The sequence below is a fragment of the Eulemur rufifrons genome, chromosome 24, assembly GCF_041146395.1.
Source record: "Eulemur rufifrons isolate Redbay chromosome 24, OSU_ERuf_1, whole genome shotgun sequence".
Classification (NCBI taxonomy): domain Eukaryota; kingdom Metazoa; phylum Chordata; class Mammalia; order Primates; family Lemuridae; genus Eulemur; species Eulemur rufifrons.
In genome coordinates, this window is record NC_091006.1 from 7,055,015 (window position 1) to 7,077,634 (window position 22,620).

The 22,620-nt window shown below is 52.8% G+C and overlaps 2 protein-coding genes across 2 annotated transcripts in view; one reads left to right on the forward strand and one right to left on the reverse strand.

Annotated features, from left to right (window-relative positions):
• Positions 1-3,639: 3,639 nt before the first annotated feature.
• The window catches only part of FCGBP (Fc gamma binding protein), a 35,514-nt gene continuing 16,533 nt past the window's right edge, over positions 3,640-22,620 (reverse strand). Inside the window, exons 7-21 of the mRNA XM_069456893.1 lie at positions 21,752-22,378; positions 21,376-21,458; positions 19,286-19,880; positions 18,950-19,149; positions 17,574-17,728; positions 15,230-15,641; positions 14,032-14,605; positions 13,107-13,723; positions 12,201-12,744; positions 10,565-11,136; positions 9,740-10,313; positions 8,620-8,819; positions 7,432-7,815; positions 3,821-4,092; positions 3,640-3,696 (exon numbers count right to left, since the gene is read on the reverse strand). Of these exons, the coding sequence (XP_069312994.1) occupies positions 3,687-3,696; positions 3,821-4,092; positions 7,432-7,815; positions 8,620-8,819; positions 9,740-10,313; positions 10,565-11,136; positions 12,201-12,744; positions 13,107-13,723; positions 14,032-14,605; positions 15,230-15,641; positions 17,574-17,728; positions 18,950-19,149; positions 19,286-19,880; positions 21,376-21,458; positions 21,752-22,378 (5,819 nt within the window). The 3' untranslated portion in view covers positions 3,640-3,686. The remainder of the gene's footprint in view (positions 3,697-3,820; positions 4,093-7,431; positions 7,816-8,619; positions 8,820-9,739; positions 10,314-10,564; positions 11,137-12,200; positions 12,745-13,106; positions 13,724-14,031; positions 14,606-15,229; positions 15,642-17,573; positions 17,729-18,949; positions 19,150-19,285; positions 19,881-21,375; positions 21,459-21,751; positions 22,379-22,620) is intronic.
• Positions 4,371-5,205, forward strand: OOSP1 (oocyte secreted protein 1). Its single transcript, XM_069458091.1, is given in 4 exon segments — positions 4,371-4,393; positions 4,479-4,546; positions 4,549-4,769; positions 5,131-5,205. Coding segments are annotated over 4 exon segments (387 nt in total).

Genomic DNA, 22,620 nt, shown 5'->3' on the forward strand with positions numbered 1-22,620 from the left:
GGGTGAGGAAGGTGGAAAGGTGGTCAACTTGATGGATTGTTGGAGCTGAAAGATTATCAGAGCAATAGGGCTGGTGTTGGATATACCTTTCAGGGAAAAACAAAATTGGACCAAGTGTCCTACTAAGACACTTTCAGAGGCTCTTCAGAAGCTATTAAGGCTGGGATCTTGATAACTTGATGAATTTCTTTTTAACTTTTATAACAAAAGTTTAAACCCTTCACAAGAGTAGAGACCATAAGAAACCCCCATTTATTCATCAGCCAGCCTCAAAAACCAACACCATATAAAACAGCCTTGTTTTATCTATTGCGCCATTATCTTGTTTTTTTTTTCTGGAGTATTTTAAAACAAATTTCAATGTTATGCCATTTAACCTCCACACACTTAAGTATGCATCTCTTAAAAAAAAAAAAGAGAACATTTTCTTACATCATCATACCTAACAAAATCAACAAGAATTGCCTTATATAACCTAGTAACCAGTCCATATCCATATTCCCTCTTTGGTCTAAAAAATGTGATTTTAAAAGTTGCTGCTTGGCCGGGCGCAGTGGCTCACACCTGTAATCCTAGCACTCTGGGAGGCCGAGGTGGGCGGATCGTTTGAGCTCAGGAGTTAGAGACCAGCCTGAGCAAGAGCGAGACCCCATCTCTACTAAAAATAGAAAGAAATTATATGGACAGCTAAAAATATATAGAGAAAAAATTAGCTGGGCATGGTGGTGCATGCCTGTAGTCCCAGCTACTCGGGAGGCTGAGACAGGAGGATCCCTTGAGCTCAGGAGTTTGAGGTTGCTGTGAGCTAGGCTGACGCCACGGCACTCACTCTAGCCTGGGCAACAGAGTGAGACTCTGTCTCAAAAAAAAATAAAAAAATAAAAATAAATAAATAAATAAATAAAAATAAATAAAAAATAAAAAAACAAACAAACAAAAAAGTCGCTGCTTGTTCAAATCAGGATCCAAATAAGTTCCCATAATTTTGTTCTCTCTCTCTCTCTCTCTCACACACACACGCGCACATACACATTTTTTATTTTCTGGCCAAGAATCTTCAGAGATTATAATTTATTTATTCAAAATCATTTTTTTGGAAGTACAACATGAGAACAGAAAAGGGCACATAACTGTACAGTTTTATGACTTACCACAAAAGGAACAAGCCACAACCACCCCGAGGTCTATAAATAGAATATTACTGGTACCCCCAAAGCTCCCTTGTGCGCCTCTCTTGGGTGTGTTTTCTGTGTACACTCTTCTAACCTTGCTTTCTTCACTTCATAATATATCCTGGAGATCACTCCAAACAGTTTATAGAGATCTTTCTTATTTTTCATTTATCTACACAGTAGCCCATGGTGTGGGTAACATGTCATTTATTCAACCAGTCCCCGACTAATGGACAACTGAGTTGTTTCTAGTCTTTTTTCATCACAAAGAGTGCACAGTGAACAGCCTTGGGCTTATAGCCTTCATTGCCAATGGGTATTTAGGTTAGACTCCTGGTAGTGAGACTGCTGGGTAAAAAGATGAATGCATTTGTAATTTTGCCAGACACTGCCAAATTTCTCTGCATTGCACTTACATATTCTGCATTCCCACTGGTAATATACGAGAGTATTCTTTTGTTCATAGCCTTGTCAACAAATTATAATGTTAAGTTTTTGTAACCAGGCAAAGTTACAAAATAGGCACATTTGATAGGTGATGGGTAATATCTCAGGGTAGTTTCATTTGCATTTCTCTTCATATGGGCAGAATGGAGCATTCCTTATGTTTTGGGGCCATTTGTATTTCCTTTTCTATGAACTATTATGATCTTTGGCCTATTTTTCTATTAAATTGTTGCTTTTTCTTCTTTTTAAGACCTCTTAATTCTTTTTCTGGGTGGGAAATTGATCCTAGGTGTGACTCAACAGCAATATTCAATAGAAAACACTGGCCTTGGTGAAAGACACACCCGGATTCAAATCTAGGCTCCATCATATACAAACTGACTGCCCTTGAGCAAATTATGTAACCTCACTGAGCCTATTTCTTTATTTTTATACCTATTTCACAGAGCTATTGTGAAGCTCAGAAATACTGCACGTGAAGAAACTGACATATTGTATACATTCAACATGTTTAGATTTCTTTTTCTATCAATTGCCTGTTTATATCCTCAACCCATTTTTTTTTTTCCTAATTGGGTGGTTGTCTTTTTCTTATTGATTTTAAGGAGCACTTTGCATATTGTAGATATTAATCTTTTGTTAGGTTAGTTGCAATTATTTCCTCCAAGTTTGTTTCTGACCATTTATTTATTCAGCAGATATGTGCTGAGCACCTACTATGTGCTGAGCACCTACTATGTGCCATATACTGTGCCAGGTGCTGGGAATAAAGTGGCAGGTGAAGCAGATACAGTCTCTGCCATTGAGTTACTTCTAATTGGACAGAAAGTCAAACAAAAATAATTATAATATGGGATAGATGCTAGGAAGGAAGTTAACAGGAAAAGGGGATCCACTTTAGGTGGGGGGGGGGTCGTAAAAGGCCTAAGGTAGTTGACATTTAAGTTGACATTGAAGGATGAGAAAAAGCCAGTCATGTGATGAGTAGCGGGGCCAGAAAAATTTGGCATGTTCAATAAATTGAAAGATCAGCTTCTCAAATCATAATTGGCAGGGAGGACAGTGACAGGAAATGAGTCAGAGGAGGTTGGCAGGGGCCTTACAGGACAAGGTGAAGGAGCTTGATTTTATTATAAGAAAAATGTATAGCTAATGACCCTGTTTATAATCTTAAGGAAGATTCCTCTGGAGCCTGTGAGAATGGATTACAGGAGGGGAAGAGCGGATTGCAAGATACTGTGTTGTCAACCTGGGTGAGGCAGACGGCTTGTACCAGGTGGTGACAGTGGGTGTGATAAGGAAGAAAGGCAAATTTCGGGTATGTTTTGAAACAATTCAACATGATTTGTTGAAGAACTGAGTAGAGGACAAGGGGGAGGGAGGAATCAAGAATAATCCCCCATTTTCTGGCTGCTAACCTTGCCAAGCGCTGGTAGTGCTATTTAGGGAGGTGCGAGGACCAGCATGGGATGGGCTGGGAACAAGTTTAGAAGGCAACCAAGACTTCAGTTTTGACTTGATTGGATTAATGCATTAACTCCTCACTCCATTTTATAACTACTGTCATTATTTCTACTTAAAGAGGAGGAAACCGAGCCAGAGAGACATTAACTTGCTAGGGTTATAAATGATAAAGCCAGAACTATTGATCTCTCCGTTTCCACTCCTTCCCTCCATCCAACCATTTATCTTCTTATCCGTCTCCTCTTCTAATCACCCATTTTGTCATCTTCTTATTTCCCCACCCACCCTTTTCCCAATCCACCCATCCGTCTCTTCATCCGTTCATGCAATCATCCATCCATCCTCTCTCCCCCCAGTAAACATTCGTCATGTGCCACGTTCCCCAGGCATCTGACACTTGCTGTGCAGAGAGGAAAGTCAGGGCTGAGAAGGCGTGAGACAGACACATCGGCATGCAGCTTAGCTGAAGAGATTTATTCAATGCTCTCACATTTGGCCTCAGTAGCTCAGGTAGGGTGTGCTCCCACCCTGCTATACCCCTCTCAAATATCGCAACCTCCGGGGGATCAGGTCCTGAAGTCTTCATTCCCGGTGGATGACTGATCAGTTGTAACTGCAAGAGACAGAAACTTGGCACCTCCTCTTGAAGACTAAGCGCCCACCCTGACTGCTCCCGTCTCATGAGGACCCAGGGACCCCTTCCCCAAGAAGCTTGGTTTCCATACTCCATCTCTCACCATGGGGAGAAGTCCGGTGCTCGCCATCTCTCCGTCTCTGTCTTCCCTTGGGAGTCATCCCCATCATTGGTCTGGTCCCCGTCGAAGTTTCCACAGGCACCACAGAGCATCCCAGCATGGTCATCACTGACCGTCACATCCAGCTTCCCATTGGCTCTAAGCCACACCTGGACGCCCTCCTTCTGTTGGACTAGCATGGAGCCATCAGGTGTCTGACTCACAGACACAGACGTTAACACCTCAGCTGGGAGATCCACTTGGAGACCGTTCACCTGGGGGAGGTGGGCAAACACAGAGGTGAGGCCAGAGCCACCTCTGGGCTGTTGCCAGGATGGGGACCCCAAGCGAGATAATAAGTTCAAGGAGCTAAATCAAGGAGGCAGGTGCTGAAAGAGATGAAGACCTGGGTGGATGCACTATATGGAGAGATGGATACATGAGAAGACAGCTAAGATAGGTGGATCATCTTGGAGCATTCTGTAAAAAGTAAAAATAAAAATAAAAAAGATAGCTGGAGATTTGGGTGGATAGATTGAAGGATGGAGAGTGGATGGATCTGCACAACACCCCAAAGTCTGGGGGGAAAGCACTTTGTGTCAGATCAACAAACAATCCTGTTTCCTGAGTGAGATTTGGCTTCCAATCTGGGTAAATGAAGAACTTTCCTGGGGTTAAGGGGGCTCTTTCTCCTTCATTGCTTCATAGGGACCTGTGCTGAAGACTGGTCAGTGTTCAAGTACAACGCACCCAACACTGGCTCTGTGCCGGGATTAAACCCATGCTATTTCACAGTTTATACATGAACGCTGATGAAGTGTATTTAGCAGATGACTGCCCTGCAACTGAAGTTGAGCGGGATGTTTACTATGAGTTTTTCTACCATCCTAGTGACCACGGTATTGTAACAACAACTTTGAAGGAATTTGTTCTGTTTAAAACTAAAATCAAGGCCGGGCTCGGTGGCTCACGCCTGTAAACCAAGCACTCTGGGAGGCTGAGGCGGGAGGATTGTTCGAGGTCAGGAGTTCGAGACCAGCCTGAGCAAGAGGGAGACCCCATCTCTACTAAAAAATAGAGAGAAATGATTTGGACAGCTAAAAATATATATAGAAAAAAAAATTAGCCGGGCATGGTGGCACATGCCTATAGTCCCAGCTACTTGGGAGGCTGAGGCAGAAGGATTGCTTAAGCCCAGGAGTTTGAGGTTGCTGTGAGCTAGGCTGACGCCACGGCACTCTAGCCAGGGCAAAAGAGTGAGACTCTGTCTCAAAAAAATAAAAAAATAAAAAATAAATAAAACTAAAATCAAGTATATCTCAAGAAACTCTGCTGTCTGATCTGAAATGCCTCTGTCATGTGTCCTCCACAAATGTCGAGGCTCATAATGTTACCCAAGGCTGGTCCCAAACTCATGGGATCAAGGAATGTTCCCTCCTCAACCTTGCGTGTCCCAGGAGCTGTGGGTGCCCAACTGCGGTAGACACCATTATGCCAATTTCAGGCAGCATCCTCTTTTAAATGAAGTTGACAGGAGCGATGGTGAAACTGGCAGTGTCACCCGATGGGAAACAAGGGTGGGAATACACATTGAGAATGAAGACACGAAGCTGCTTCTGCAACTCCATCATGTAAGAATCTGAATGCCACCTTCCCTTGTATGTCAAATGAGGTACTTTATTGCAAGAGAAGACACTGAGCTGTTCATTTCAATATTGAGAGTCAATTTGAAATCTCCACTGTGACTACATAGGACTGAGCATATAATATGCTACTTTGCAGAAATCTGAGAAGCAGGAATGGAATTTAATATCTCAACTCAACTACTTAAAAAAACTTATTTGTAATTTTAAATAAAATGGCATGATGCCTTTTTACATTCACTTTTTACAAAAGGATCTGCCCCTGCTTTTAACTTTATGGAGTCTTATATGTGAATAAAGTTTGTACTATTAAAAAACAAACAGTCAAACCCCAGGGTCATCCTGTTTGGTTCTAGTTTTCAAAATAAAAGAACCCTTGAGCATGTCCTGTAAGTTACTGGTTCCCTAATGAAAGCAACTTTATCCCTTAGTTTTACAATGCAGATGTCTGAAGATAAGTAATGACTTTAGCAAATATACTAATCATGTGAGAAAATTACCTTTTCCACATTATAGGCTGCAGACCCAGTAAGCTTCTATGTTTTTTCCTTTAAATAACTTTTATCTATATTAGTTGATGAGTTAATCCTTTTAAAGTTAGACTCCCTAGTGAAACTTCTTGGAAAGAGTTCTTCTTTAAAGAAAATGCTCTTGCATCTGAGTTTTCCTCTGCCAGATGATTGGAAAGATATGTCAATAGATAGGAAAGACAGGTAGATAGATTTGAAATGGATGGATGGGTGAGAGGAAGGAGGGAAGGAAGGAAAGAAGGAAGGAACAAAAGAGAGGTGGGAGAATAGATGCTGGGAGGAAGGATGGACACAGTGAAGGACAGATGGAGACTGAGTGGGTGGACAGCCTCCCCAGGCTGCAAGCTTTGCGTGTACAAGAACTGGGTCTGAGTCATCTCTGTTACCTAGCACGTGGCCTGGCACAGAGGCCAAGTTTATTCACAAAACTAAACTTTCCCTGGGTACCTTCTAGGGGCCAGGCCCTCATCTGGGTAGTGGGAACAAAGTGGCGGCCAAGATGGCAGGATCTCCCTGATAGACAACATTTCACATGTTTTGTTACAACTTATTGCTGGAGGGAGTAGGCATGTCCTTTGTGACTCCACTGGGAAAGGACTCTTGGAAGCTTGCACCTGGTTTCTCTGGACTTTGCATGATGCACCTTTTCCCTTTGTTGATTTTGCTTCACATCCTTTCACTGTAATAAATCTTAGCTATAAGTACAACGATATGCTGAGTCCTGTGACTCCTCCTACTGAAGAGCTGAATCTGGGGATGGTATTGGGGACTATCACGTGACCCCAACCTGACCAATCACAACATTCCATCCTTAAGGCCAAAGTGACTGGTTCCAGGGGGGGATATGTGACCCAAACTGGCCCAGTGAGATATAATCCTGGGTCTTTTATTAGATCACCTTCTGCTAAGGTAGCTAAGCTGGTGGGGAGCCAGCGTGGAGCAGCTGGGAGGTCATCTTTACTCCTGTGAGGGGAAAGCCTGTTTAAGAATGAAGTCAATTTGGCGAACAGCAAATCTAAAAGATAGAGATACAAATTTCTGATAATACTGTCAGGGCACCTGGATCCAGCCACTCCTGAAGCTCTATCCCTGGATTTTCTAGGTATGTGGGCCAATAAATTCAATTTTGCTTAAAGCAAGTTGAATTGGGTTTTTTGTCACTTGCAACCAGTGGAGTCTTGATTAGTACTAATGTCAAAACTATTATTTGTTTTATTATTATTATGTTACTTGAGTGTGTTTTTGCTCCTCAAGAGCTCAGCCAGAACAGAGGTACTAAGTTTGAAATATTGAAACAAATAGAAATCCAGAAACCAAACTCCAGACCCGGATAAAGAAAACAGATAGCAAGACAGAAAGGCAGCCAGGAATGTAAGGACCCTGCAACAGGAAGAACAAAAGCCCAGGGAAGATATCCACCGTCCCCCCTGCCCAAGCTTACCCACACACTGTTGTTTGGGGCCACTGTCACTATCCCATCCTTGAAGAAGATGTGGACCTGGCCCACAGCCTCGAATTTACCATGGCAGGGCTGGACATGAGCAACCACTCGGTACCAGGGGATGGTCTTCTGTAGTCCTGGGCAGTAGGAAGAAAGCTCATAGATGCCAGGAGGGTAGGTGCCCCTGTGGGCTCCATCAAAGGTGGTCAGGTTGGCACCCGCAGAGAGGGAACAGAGAGCACGGGAGGTCCAGCAGTCCCGGGCTCCAGCCTGGATCTCACAGACACGGCCTTCTGGGCAGCCAGCTGCCTGGCATGTCAGACCGGAGCTTGAGGAACAGGAACAGCGCTCACTGCAGTCTGAGGTCAGCAAGGAGGAGTTTACCTGTGCACAGAAAGGGGCCAGGTTAGGGTGGTGTGATGAAGTGCAAAAATGTTCACAAGTCCTTCAACCCTCTGTACCCAGGCAGAGTGACTTTGCAGCAGACTCCCATTAAGAAATGGAGTTTATTTCCTCTCCCCCATGAATCTGGCTCAGCCGTACCCGATCCTCGGACACCTATGGCACAAGGATGATGATAAACCATTTTATAGGTGAAGAGGCCGCGGAGGGAAATGTGGCAGGCCAAACGGCGGTCCTCGTCCCCGAAACCAGTAAATAGTACCTTATATGGGAAAGGGGCATTTGCAGATGTGATTAAACTAAGGATCTTGAGATGGAAAATTTATCGTGAATTAGCTGGGTGGGCTCCAAATGCAATTGCGTGTATTCTTATAAGAGGGGGCAGAGGGAGATTTTTATGACACACCCCAAGGAAGAGGAGGCACAGCTTGGAGTGATGTGGCCACAACCAAGGAATGTCTGCGGCAACCAGAAGCTGGAATAGGTAAGGACCAGGGTCCCCCCTCCAGCCTCTGGAGGAGGCGCCACCCTGTCAACACCTTGATTTCAGCCCAGTGATCCTGATTTCTGACTTCTGGCCTCCAGGACTGTGGGAGGATAAATTTCCCTTATTTTAAGCTACCAGTTCTGTGGTGATTTGTTAGAGCAGCCACAGGAAACTGCTATAGGGAGGTTGCCTGCATCAAGTCACACAGCCGGGACATGGGGGCAGCTCCTCCGTCCCCACCCTCAAGGAGGTCAGCGCAGAAGCTCCTCCCTCCCTGCCCACCTCAAATCCCTACTCACCGGCAAGTATCGGCCACCGTGGGTGCAGCCACAGTCTTGGACGGGGATGCAGACGCCCTGGGAGAACAGGAAGCGGTCGTCGCACTCACAGCCCTCAAAGCAGCGGGTGGTGCAGCCCGTGAGGCCGGAGAGAGCCGCGCAGGAGCCCTGGCAGGTGCGTGTGCAGACGGAGTAGTGGCTGTGGGCGGGGCACTGGAGCGCTGCAGACGGAGGAGGCAGGGCAGGGTCACATCTCCACAGGGCACGGAGTAACTAACGGGCCCTACTGCGCACCAAGCCCTAGGCTGGGAGGTGCTGAGGACACGGTGATAAGACAGCCTCAGAGCTCACGTCCAGGGAGGCAACCAGTAACAGTGAACACGCTGCATTGAGGAGGTACAGACAGAGGGGTCGGATGGGATGGGCGCATGGGCAGAGGGGTTGAGTGGGATAGGGGGGCATGGGCAGGGGAGTCGGGGCGGGGACAGGGGCTGTGAGGAGCCAGGGGAAACAGAGCCCTGGGCTCTGGCTAAGCAACTGATGGGCACCCGGGTAGAGGAAAGGAGGACCAGGTTTGGGTGAAATGCCGATTTCAGCTGGGAACACAGCAGGTGTGGATGGTGGCCCTGGGTGTAGATCCTGCCCTGAGGAGACTGAAGGAGACATAGGTCTGCCCTGGGGCATGAGGGGCCATTGCCTTGTCCTGGAGAATCTGAGGGGAGGTGTCCCTGCCCTGGGGATTTGAAGGAGAGGTACAGTCCTGGTTTGGGGGCCCTAATGGGCTGTGGTCTTGTCCTGGAGGGATCTGAGGGGATGTGGTCTCGTCCTGGGGAGGGGAGGTCCGGGTGAGCCTCGGACTCAGGCTTGATTGTGTGCATATCCTGAACCACCCAACTGTCCCTTTAAGGTCACTGCAGAAAAAGTCCAGGGCAGAGCCCCAGGGAAGAAGCGAATTTGAGGCTTGAGGAGACTTGGCCCTGGTAAGGAGTCTGAGAAGGGGCAGTCAGAGGGCAAGAGGGAAAGGGGGACAGGGGGACAAGGTGGGCAGGGAGGGCCTGCTCTGAGGTGGAGACAGAAGGAACAGGTCAGGAGATGCACCCGGTCTGGTCTGGAGTCCGCTGAGGGACCCACGGACACTCACGGCAGAAGCTGTCTGTCCTCCAGGGCTTCACGGCCACTCCGGCAGCCTGACAGGCTGCTGTGTAGGCTGCCAGGCTGCGGCAGAGGAAGGCTTCGTCACCCTTTTGGGCACACAGGTCGTACACGCATTGGCGGAAGTACTCAGAGGGACTCAGCAATGCATGGCAGGTGGCGAAGGGGCCCTGGGAGTCAAGGAGCTGCCCGCAGGAGTCCTTGCTCTCATATGGTGCCGTCTCCTCTGCCAAGCACACGGGGCAGCCTTGGGGCCCGCAGCCCTCAGCACAGCCCTGGGCGGAGCCGGGCGCCCGCCACGCAGCTCCAAAGGCTTCCACGCTGGGGGCTGCTGTGCCACTGGGCAGGACAAAGTCATCGCTCCAGTTGCCATTGAAGTTCCCACAGAGGCCACAAAGTCGCCCACGGAAAGGGCTAGGGATGGACATGAGGATGTGGGCATCGCCATCAAAGAGAAGCCGCAGGTTCTTGGTGGTCTGCAGAACCATGTTTCTGCCCTCAGCAGTCACCCGCACATGGCCCACAGCCACAGGCAGGGCCACAGCCTCGCCGTCCACAGTGACCTGGGTGGAAGGGTCAGGTAGGTCAGGGGCTCACAGAACCACAGGTGAGGCTGTCCCCTCACACCCCCAGGGCAGAGCTGTGTCTCCCCTTCCCTCCCAAACTCCCAGGGTGGGACCATTCCTCACCAAACCCTCCAAGGGTAGGGCTGTGTCCCCTCAGAACCTCCGGGTTGGGACAATGTCCCTCTCAGACCCTACTGGGTGGGGTCATGTGTCCTCAGAACCCTGGGGAAGGGGCCGTGTCCACTCACCTGTGGCCCCCGAGCCAGGGCCACAACCTGACCAGCCACAGTGACCAGCAGGCGTTGGGGCTCTCCAGTTGCGTTCTTCTCAAGCACGATGGTGAAGTCCTCATCCCCAGGCTTTGGGTGGCAGACTTGGGCCAAGACATAGGAGCAGGAGCCATGCAGGTCATAGACACGTCCATCAAGGGTGATGTAGTGGATGCCCCCGCTGGCCAGGCAGCGGCCACAGCCCGTGGGGTGACAGGCCTGGACACCGTTCTCCAGCCGGCATTCCTCATAGGGCCCACAGGCCGCGCCCTCCTGGCAGCTGACTTGGCCACCTGCCTTGCACTCACAGCGCCGCTCGCACTCGGGGCCCGGGTAGAAGGCCTCGCCCAGCTGGTAGTAGCGGCCATTGTGGAGGCAGCCGCACTGGCCCACGGGCACACAGGTGTCGCCACTGAGCACATAGCCAGCATCGCAAACACAGCCCTCACGGCAGGCAGGCTCGCAGCCCTCGGGGGCCGAGAGGCTTGGGCAGCTCACGGGGCAGGAGTTACCGCAGAGCTCGTAGTGGCTGTGGGCAGGGCACTGGAGGGCTGTGGGGACAAGGTGGGGATGAGATGAGCCAGGCAGCCGTGGGGGGGTGGGGAGGGAGGGACAAGGTAGGGAAGAACAGGCAGGCTTGGCGGGCAGGGGAAGGTCCTGAGAGAGAACTGCCCGGTCAGCTTGGGCGTCACTGGGTGTGGGCATCTGATCCAGCACATCGGACTGGGGGTTCGGCATGGGAGCAGGGGGAGGGGGATATGACAGGTCCCTCTGCCACGCTGTGTGTCAACCTCACGGAATATTTCTAAACATCAAGTGACTCTGCCTGGGTGAATGTGATCCTGTATCCCTGACTGCGACATACAGGATTAGAACCCACTGTGGGCATCTCAGGGTGTGGATGTGACTGCGGTATGGGGCCAGCTGTGTATCGGGGTATGAATCTGCCTGAGCACACCTCCCTGCCTAGCTGTGGGTGTCTACCTGGAGCATCGGTGTCCCTCTGACATGATCTGTCTCCGGGTGTGACAGGATAAATCTGACCGAGGAGACCTGCCTGAAGGGACTGCCCAGGACCATCTAACTGTGAGTCTGCGGGTCTGCCTGGGCCTGTGTCAGACTCCTGATTCTATCTGGGTGCATCTGACCAGTTTGTTTCAGTGTCTGATCTAGCCAGATACCGCTGAAGGTATGCCACCAATTCTATGTCGCTAGGTGCACTTCAGTGTGTGAAACAGTCGAGGGGCATCTGACCAGGTATAACTCACTAGGTCTCCCCGACCAGGGGTACTTTGCTGTGTGACTTGGACAGGGCCAGCCACCCAGATCTATATCACTAGAAGATGTGAGCCCATGGCTCACAAATCCCTGAGAGCGTACTGGGCCCTGGGTATCTGAGCAGGTGTCTGTAACTGAGTCTCCCCCGTGCCCTCGCTGACATGGTGTATTTGAGTGTGAATGCCAAGGTGTTTCTCTGACGGGAAGTACCTGGCTCAGGGGAAGGAGGGTGGTCCCTGAGCCCCATGGAGAAAGAGAAGGCGCTTTCTTGTCTTAGAGTCCTGGGAAGGGCGGAGAAAGACCCCACTGGGTGGACCATACAGGGATCAGTACTCACGACAGAAGTCTGGTTGCCTCCATTCGTCGAGCTGGGCCCCAGCAGCCTGACAGGCTGCTACATAGGCGGCCACAGCAGGGCAGAGGCCTCCCGGATGACCCTGAGCTTGGCAGGCGTCCAGCAAGCAGGCCTTGAAGTACTTCTCGGGCGGCACGAGGCAGTGGCAGGGCGCCAGCGGGCCGTCGAGGGCTGAGATCACGCCGCAGGCATCTGGGCCGCCAAAGGGCTCCTGCTCCTCGGGCGTGCACGGCTGCGGGCACGGTCCAGGCACGCACTCCCCGCAGCCCGGGGCGCCGCCCACCTGCCAGCCGTCCGGGTTCCCGCCCACCGCCGCCAGGTCGTCCGCGGGGTCCTTGTTGTAGTTCCCGCACAGGCCACAGAGGGCGCCCGCGTACGCCGCCGGCACGCGCAGGCGCACGGAGCTGCTCCCGTCGAAAGCCAGCGAGAGCCCGAAGGTCGTGGTGACCACCACGTCGGCGCCGCTCAGGTACGCGCGCAGGCCCGAGTCCAGCTGGAAGGGCAGCGCCACGAGCTCGCCGTCCACCTGCAGGCGGGGGATGGGGGGCGGTGAGAGGCGCAAATGCGGGTTTGAATCCTGGCCTCGCTGCCTGTGGCACTCTGAGCACAGAACCTCCTCTCTTATAATCAATAGACACGAAGCCACTGGCTCCTCAGGCTTCTCTGAAGCAGGTACTTTTCTTAGACCCATTTTACAGAGGAATAAACTAAGGCTCAGAGAGGGGGATGCCACTGCTCCAAGCCAGCTAGCTTAGGCCTCTACTCTGAACCTCTCCATCACGCATCAGCTAAGCTGCGGAAGGTGCTCAGAGGAATGGGGGACTCCTTCCCATCTCGGGCAGCCCCGAGGCTGGCACGTGCTCCTGTCTGGCCCACAGCCCTCCTCACCTGTAGCTGCCGGGGCCAGCGGGCACTCAGGGTCAGGTAGTGGTTGTAGATATGCAGGGTGACACTGCGGGTGTAGCTGACAGCCTGGCTGCCCCGATGCTCATTGACTACAGTGACGTTGAAGTTCTCAGCTTTCGTGGATGATTCATTGCAGGGCGCGCTCAGCAGGTACTCGCAGGTGCCTTGAAAGTCGAATCGGTGCCCATCCAGGGTGGTATAATGGGGGTCACCCCAGGCCTGGCACTCAGCCGTGCTGATGGGGTGGCAGCCGTGCTGGCCAGAGGGCAGGAGGGCACACTCCTCACCCTGTCCACAGCTGGAAGGCTTGCAAACCAGTGAGCCACCCCCAGGCCCACAGCTACACCACTGGGAGCAGGTGTCATCAGCCCAAAACTCGCTGTTCGCCTCATAGTAGGTGCCGTTGGCCCAGCAGCCACAGCCACCTTGAAGGGACACGCAGCGGTCAGCACTCAACACGAAGCCTGAGTTGCACTGGCAGCCCTCGGTGCAGGGGCCCCCACATGGGGCTGAGGTCGCGGGGGGTGCAGGGGACGGGCAGCTGGCTGGGCACGGTGGGCCACAGAGCTCGTAGTGGCTGTTCTCTGGGCAGGACATCTCTGTGGGAGGATGAGGGAGCAGGAGGGAGAAAAGCAGAAAGAATAGTGTCAGGGGTGTCCGAGGACAGGGTGGGAGGAGACAGAGACAGAGAGGGACCCAAACAGAAACAGAGGGAGATGCAGGGAGAAAGAATGAGAAACAGAGACAGAGACAATCAAATGAGATGCAGAGACAAGCGCCAAGTGACAGAAAGACAGACACAGAGAGAAACAAACAAAAAGACCCAGAAGGATTGGAATAAAACCAAACCAGCCCCACAGAGACAGGACCCTGCCCCCAGCTCCTGCCCTGCTGCCCTAACACTCACCACAGCCGGCCTGTGTCCGCCAGTCCTCGATGACAATCCCAGCAGCCTGGCAGGCGGCAGCATAGGAAGCCAGTGCCTGGCAAAGTATGTCGTGGGCCCCACCGCCCAGGCAGACATCCAGAACACAGCCCTTGAAGAAGGTGTCAGGTGGCACTTGGGCATGGCAGGCGGAGAAGGGGCCCCCTGCGCCAGGGGTCAGGGGTCCACAGAAGCCAGGGCCCTTGAACTCCTCCTGCTGGTCCTCGGCGCAGGTTGGGCAGGACCCCTGACATTCGTCCCAGCACAGTGGATCCCAGCCTGGGACTCGCCAGCTGCCACCCCAGATGGGTATCGAAGGAGCCCGTGTGCCATTGGGGAAGACCTGGTCATTACTGGGGTCGCGGTCCATGTTCCCACAGAGCCCACACACTGCACTGTGATAGCTGCTGGGCAGGATCACCTCCACCCGCCAGTTCCAGTCGTAGCTGACTTGCAGCCCAAAATCACCTGCCAGCACCGCCTTTGACGCGCCCTGGGTCACTGAAAGCCGCCCACCGGCCACGGAGACAGGCAGCGCTGTCAGCACCCCGTTCACCTGGGGGAAGGACGGAGGGAGGCAAACGCGACTTACTGGAGGTGGGTGGGCCCAGCTCCGGCCCCCCACCTCCCTCTCTTCCTACCAAGGCCTTCCTCACGACTGCCAGTTGCATTGTTATTTGACAAACATTGTGGACATCTGTCCTAGTCCAGGCCCTGGGGAATAAAACCTCACTCTGCTCTTTCTAGATCTCTCTCTTGACCTCTGTCTCCCTCCTTTCTGTCTCTGTCTTTGTGTCTCTCCCTGTCTCTTCACCTTGGTCTGTCTCTCTATCTCTGCTTCTTCCCTTCTTTCTTTCTCTCTCGAGTTTCTCTCTGTTTCTGTCTCTTTTCTCTTCCTCCCTCCCTCCTTGTTCTCTGTGCATCTCTGTGTCTGGACATCTCTTCCACGCACTCGCCACCAGGTATTCGGCGCCTGCGCTGTGTTGAAGTGTTGAAGCAGAGGGCTAGGCTCGTTTAATTCCCAGTAAAAAGGTGCTATTTTTGCTGTAATTACTGTGGGTTTTGTTGTCATTTTGTTTTAGGCCCAGGTGAAGACAGAGAACCTTGAGCTCCCAGCTGTGCCCTCCAGGACCCCTCCAGCCCTGCCAGGGAGCTCAGGGGACCATCCTGCCAAACGTACCCGAACTTTGCCAATCTCGTCCTTGTGGATGGAGATGTTGGTGTCAAGGGTAGATACGGTGACGAGCCTCACGTAGGACACGGCAGGGTTGCCCCGGTTCTCGTTCTTGGTGGTGATAGTGAAGGGTGTCAGGCCCTGGTTGCTGACCCCCAGGCAGACAGTTGTTGCCAGCACATAGTTACAGGTGCCCTGAAAGTCAAAGCTCTGGCCATCGAAGGAGTGGTAGTGGGGGTCGCCCCACAGCCAGCACGTGACCTCATAGTTGGGCACACACACGCCCTGGCCACCCTGCTCTTTGCATGTCTCCTGTGGCCGGCATGTCACACCGTCGCATGGGTCTGGAGACAGAGAAGAGAAGAACTTGAGGGGCTGACCACCATAAGGATGGCTGCTCTCCTGCATCTGCCCCAGTCTGTGCCAGGGATACTAGCTCAGAGGGTTAGACCCAGGCCCCACAGCCAAGATCTAGGCTCTAGGGTCCCTATGTCTGAGACCCAGGCCCTGCAGTTTTGTTTGAGATCAAGTGTCCAGGGTTCCCTTGCTTGAGATCTCCCAGGTTGAGACCTGAGCCCCAGGGGCCCCTGTGTCTGAGATGCCAGCTCTGAAGCCATTCATGTCTGAGACTCCAGCCCCAGGGTTCTCTGTGCTCAAGACCCGGGCCCCAGGGTCCCCAGTGCCTGAGATCCCAGCCACCTGGGGTTCTCCACATCTGAGAACCAAGTCCTGGAGGTCTCTGTGCCCAAGACTAGGGTCCTGGGGGGCCTTCTGATCAGAACCCTGTGCCAGGGGTCCCAACATTTGATATTTAGCCCTGGGGTCCCATATCTAAGTCACATGGCCTGGGGATCCCTCTGTGCACGACTCTATCCCTAAGGGTTGCTACATTTGAGACGCTAGCCTCATTCCTGAGGTCCTGCCCTGGAGGGTTTCTGTGTACAAGACCCTCTCCCTAGGATCACTACATCTGTGACCCCAGGTTTTGGAACCCCCGTGTGCAAGATGCCAGCCTCCAAACTTCCTCCTCTCCTCCTCTGCCAGTTATCCACTTAATGCCTCTCAGCTTCAAATCCACCCACGGTGTTAGGCTTTGTCAGTAGAGGGCGCTAGAGAGTCACTGCAGGAGGGAGGAGCTCCTGGTCCCGCTTCCCGCCTGCTCTGCCCTTCCAGCTCCTGCCTGGGTGTGGGGCCACACTCAGCGAGGTGCACCCGCCCCATCTGGCTTCCCAGGGACGAGTTTCCTTCTCGCCAGCTACGGCCTGCACAAACCTCTCTCCCACCCAGTGGGCTACAGCTGCACCCTCTCCAATGAGATCTGAATTGGCCTTAGGGTGGGGGGGGCCCTTCCCAATTCCTCCATCCTTGCATGCTCTGATTTAGCCCGAGAGGGAGGGGCTCGTCCCTATATCTGCTACGCTTGTACTCTTTAGTGCTCTCTTTACCCTTTAGGAGTCAATTCCCTATTGCAAGTAAATAAGTCCTTATGTTAAACTTCCCTTATTCAAACGACTGTGTGCTTTCTGTCTCTTGATGGGACCCTAACCAAGATGTACCCCCATCCCTGGGAGTCCCTGTTATCCTGAGGGTCTCAGCCCCTGCCCTGCAGAGCTGGAGGTCCCATTCTCTTATCCTCGGGGGAGAGGGGGTTCTCTGCCCTTCACCCTAAGAAACCAGCCCTGGGGGTGGCTCTGTGTCCCAGATTAAGTCTGGGGGGCCCACGTCTGAGACTGTACCCCTGGAAATCTTGATCCTCCACTTGAGGAGGGTCCCCACATCCAAGGTCTCGCCTCATCGGGGTCTCTGTGCCTGAGACCTCAGAACTCCCTGGGGAGTCCGGTCTCTCCCATGCCCTTCGGTGCTGCTGTCTGAAGCCCTGAGCCTGCTCCCACATACCTGTGGCAGCAAACGGTGGCACCTCGGGCTGCCGGTTTTTGTGTTATAAAATTTTATTGAGCCGCACCTCTTCACCTAAATAGTCTGTGGCCGCTTTCATGCCACAATCGCGGAGTTAAGTAGTTGTGACTGAGACCATATAGCTGCAAGTTTAAGTATTTGCCACCTAGCCCTTTAAAGAAAAAGGGTGCCTGTCCCTGCGTACACTGAGGGTCTCTGACATCTGCCCTGGGAAGCCTAGCCATGAGGGTCCCTACAGTTTGGATGCCCCCAGAGTGGTCCCTGCCTCCCAGAGTGGATGGTCTCTGCCCCTGGCCCTGAGAAACCCAGCCGAGGGGTCCCCAGGTCTGAGGCCTCAATCCTTAGTCCTGTGCACCTCCCACCGTGAACATCCAGTCATGCCGCCCTCAGCTCCAGAGTCCCTGTCCTCTGTCACTAGTCCCATCAGCCACACCCTTGCCCAGCACCTTTGGTGACACAGCTCAGGACGCCTCCGGAGGGCTGGCACACCTGCCCCGGCTGGCAGCTGTGTTCCTGGCACACCACGCCTTGACCTGCATGGCACGTGCACTGCTGCTGACAGTCATCGGTGAGGACCGTCTGGTCTGGCTGTGGGGACAGAGGGCACAGCCATCAGGGACCTCACCATGGGAGCCAACTCCCCAGTGTTCCGGGTGCAGAGGGGTCTGGTGGACACGAAAGGGCCATCTCTCAGCAGGGTAACCCTTGTCTGTGAAACTGAGGCATGGCATGGCTCTGGAGCCCAATTCATTCATTCATTCACTTCCATTCATTTACTCACTCATTCATTCCAAAGTACTCACTAAATGTCTGCTGTAGGAGAAACTGTGATACAGTGATTAAGGGCAGATTGTCTCAGTCCGAAGCCTCTTTCTGCTATTTCCAAACTGTTTAATTCTGGGCAAATCACTTAACCTCTTTATGCCTCAGTTTCCTCATCTGTAAGTTGTAGATGTTGATAATAGTAGCACCTACCTATGAAAGTATAACTGATTTAACAGTACGTGTAAAGTGCAGATGACATGAGAAGGGATTTCCTTTAAGCAATCCAGATTAGAGAGGAAAGGAGGGTAGAGGTGAAACAAGATTGGGAAAATGTGGATTATTTTTGAAGCTAAGTGATGGGTACATACCTGGAGATTCAGTCCACTGTTCTCTCAACTTCTGCATGTTTGAAATTTTCATAATAAAAAGTTTACACACATATGTATAAAATACATACATATAGCACTTACAACAGTAGCAGGCACATAGTAAGCACCATCTACATATTAGCTGTTATCCCTCTTATTGTTTGTGTGAAGAGAACAACAGAGGGGTCCCTGCCCTCGGAGAGCTTGCAGCGTTACGAGGGAGGTGGACTTTAGACAAACACACACTCGAGTCAAAGTAAAAGCCCTGACTGTGTGAGAGTGGGAGAGGGAAGCAGAGGGAGTTGGCAGCTGGTGGAACAGAGACAAAATCTCGTCTTTGTGATCAGGAAGGCCACCTTTGCCCAGACCTGGGATACAAAGCCAAAACTTGACCTGGGGAGCCAAGGGAGGGTTTAAAGCTTCAGGGCCCGTGGTCATATTTAGAAAGGTCATTACCAATGCCATGTGAAGGGTGGACCAGAGGGAGCAAAACTAGGGGCTGGGAGGCACCTAAGTGGGAGAGGGCCCGCTGGACCAAGATGAGGCCAGGGTGAGGGGGAAGGGGGGCAGGAGAGACACTCGAGAGGCTGACACTGGACAGGCTGTGGGGCTGATGGGCAATGGGAGGGGTCCAGGATGAGGCCTCGGGTTCTGCCTGGGATTCCTGGGCTCCTACCTCATAGTAGACACCATTGTGGTAGCAGCCGCAGCTCTGGATGGGCACACAGGCCTTGCCGTCGTAGAGGAAGCCGGAATCACACTGGCAGCCCTCGGCACACTCCTCCGGGCACTTCGAGGGGGCACTGAGAGCAGAGCAGCCCAGGGAGCAGGTGTCTGCACAGAGCTCGTAGTGGCTGTTCGGGGGACACTCCATCGCTGCAAGGAGTGGTGCCCGTCAGAGCCCCAGGAAGGGGCTGAGGGCCCAGGGTCTACCTCTCTTGTGCCCCAATCTCCCCACACGCTGCCCCTCAGCAGCCCCCTCGCTCTGCCCATTGGTGTCCCCCTCACTCACGACAGAAAGACTCGGTCCTCCAGGGCTCCACTTGGCCGCCAGCTGCCTGGCAAGCGCTCACATAGGCGTGGATGTTGTTACAGAGGATGCTCAGGTTCCCGCCACCCACGCAGAGGTCGAAGACACAATCTTCGAAGGGACCGCTGGGGCTGACCAGCTTGTGGCAGGAGGCCAGCGGCCCTGTGGCGTTGGTGAGAAGCCCACAGAACTCTTCCTTCTGGTACTTGTTCTCCAGCTCGGGAGAACACGTGAGGTCTGAGTTACAGTCCTCGCTCCCTGGCTTGCAGGTGGGCGGTGGCAGGCAGGGAGAGCCAGGCACTGCCTCCTCCCAGGAGTTGCCAAACTCGGTGGGGCTTCCTGCCTGTGAGCCATCGGGCTTCTGGAAGTCATCCTTGGGGTCACCGTTGTAGTCCCCACACAGGCCACACATCTGCTTGTAGTAGTTGCCTGGGATGGTGACCCGCACATAGTACGTGAGGTCATAGGCCACACGCAGGCCAAAGTGGGTCTCGATCACAACGTCTGAGCCATGCTTTGAGGCACGGATCTGGCCCTCGGCTAGCTCCACAGGCAGCTTCCTGTCCACACCGTTCACCTGGGAGGCGGGAGATGCCAGGCTTCAGAAGGCGCACTTTGAGGGGTTAGTCCCTAGTTCAAGCCCCTGCCTCACATTGAAGATCTGTGTGACCTTACCTCTCTGGGCCTCAGTTTCCATATGTGTAAAATGGGTATAACGATAGGCTCTTCTAGTGGATTGAACAGTGATCCCCAAAAGATATATCCACCTGGACTCTCACTACGTGACCTTATTTGGAATAAGTGCCTTTGCAAATGTAATTAGGATAATGATCTCGAGAACAGATCACCCCAGATTAGAGTGGGCCCTAAATCCAATGACAAGTGCCCTTGTGAGAGCGGGAAGAGAAGAAGACACAGAGACACACAGAGCAGAAGGCCATGTGAGGACGAAGGCAGGGGCTGGACTGCTGCTGCCACAAGCCAGGGAACATCTGCAGCCACCAGAGCTGGAAGGGGCATGGCGGGATCCTCCCCTAGTGCCTTTGGAGGGGGTGTGGCCCCGAGGCACCTTGGTTTTGGACTTCTGGCATCCAGAACTGCGAGAAAGTAAATTTCTGTTGTTTTCAGCCACATGCTTGGGGTAATTCGTTATGGCAGCCACAGGAAGCCAACACAGGTCTCGACGGAGTGACAGCTCGTGAGATGAGGACCCGTGGTTTTAGTTAAAGGCTACAAGGCACCAACAAAGCCTTGTAAATCCACCCCTGACAACTTGATTCGTCCTTCCTTAGCGCAAACACTGGGGGCACTGGATTCTTTTGGATGTGTGAGAAATCAGAGGAGAAGGCGGGAGAAAGACACGCTTCTGGCTGAGTCTCCTAAAAACACAGCCAGCCACCACACTGCCCAAGCAGGGCCGGGTGGTGGTTAAGGGCAAGTGACTTCATCCCTGTGCCTCAGTTTCCTATCTGTAAAGCAGGGGATACTAATAATTTCCACCTCGTAAGGAAGGTGGGGAATTCAGAGACATGTAAATAACAAGAACACCAACAACTCCTGTAAATTTAGAGCCAGCTATGTCAGGAGCTATAGCGGGAACGTGGATACGTTGGGTTACATGTATTAAATAGGTATAGTAAATCATGTCACGCATGCGCAGTGCACAGTGAGCGCCTGGTAAAGTCAGCTGTTCATCGGTAGCCCCGTCAATACTGCTGCCGGAGCAATGGCTGCGTGCCTGCATTTCAGTGGGACCTCAGGGGAATCCCTCTAATTAATGTAACTGAAATGCCAGCCTCCACGTGAGACCGAATCTTCTCTGTTAGAAAAGCACCGCAGAGCAGCACAAGGGTTCAAGTCCTGCCTTCGCTGGGGGACTTTGGCCCAGTGATGGGACCTCCCCCTCTAAAAAATGAAGCAAATCATAGTGCCTCCAGCTACTGTTGTGAGCATAAAACGGCACCAGGGACATGAAGCGCTTAGCACCTTACAAGGTCTGGGGTCAGCCATATCAAAACTATAGCTGCTGTCATTGCTGTTATTGTTGTTAGTGGGATGACAGTGTCACCCACGGATTGTCCTTGGTCCTTGAACTCTGCCCCCCTCTGACTGCACTGCATCCTGCTGATGTAGAGGTGGGAGACCAGGGAGGTGGCTATGGCAGGGACCAGGGGTGAAGCGGGCAGAGGGTGGGGACAAAGGCAGGAGGGCGTGGGAGAGACGTTCAGAGGGGATAGTCAATACACCCAGGGGCAGAGAGGGGCGAGACGAAGGGACAGAGAAAGGGGAAACTAAGCCACATGGGAGCAGGTCCCAGGTTCCTGAGGACGTCTCCCTCCTTGGCTTCCCACTCTGGCTCTGACCAGCGCCTCCTCTCCCCGGGGACCCCATGCCTCCCATAACCACTCCAGGCTCTGTGGCCCCTGCTCCTGGGCTGAGCCCACCCACCGATCACCTCCATCCCAGGGCCCTCTGTGCTCACCGTGACCTTCTGCTGACCCTGCTCCAGCCGCAGGGTGAAGTTAGCCACCTGGACCGTGATAACCTTGGTCACGCTGACTTTCCCATTGCCCCAGGCCACGTTTTCCTGCAGGACAGCAAACTGGGGCAGGCCAGGCCGGTTCCCGCAGGTCCGAGCCAGCGTGTACACGCAGGTGCCCATGAAGTCAAAGCGGCGGCCGTCAAAGGTGGTGTAGTGAGGGTCTCCCGATGCCTGGCAGGTGACAGAGCCCACAGCCACGCAGCCCAGGATGCCACCGGATGGCTGGCAGGCCTCCTGTGGGCCGCAGGTGGAAGGCTCACAGGACACCACGCCACCTTCCTGGCAGTGGCAAAGGGAATCGCACCCAGGACCGGGGTAGAAGGTCTGGCCTGGCGGGTGGTAGGTGCCCTGGTATGCGCAGCCGCAGGAGGCCAGGGGCACGCAGGACTCACCACTGAGCGCAAAGCCCTCGTCACACACGCAGCCCTCATAGTCTTTGGAGCCACAGCCCCCGGACACTGGAAGGTCTCCGCAGGACAGCGGGCAGCCATGGATAGATGGCTCGTAGTGGCTGTGGAGAGGGCAGCTCATCGCTGCAGGGAGAGGAGCCATCGAGATCAAGAATTCCTGCTCCCAGCATGACACAGTTGACCTCCCAACATATACATGGGCACACACACGTGCTCATACACACTCACACAAAAGTGGTCCAGTTGCAAGGAGTCCCTGTGTTCAGCTGGGCCTGGGGAACACTCTATATCACAGTTAATCAGATCCTGATAATTAAGATTATTTTCCATTTTAACTGTGGTTTGGAGTTATCTATCATGTCTTT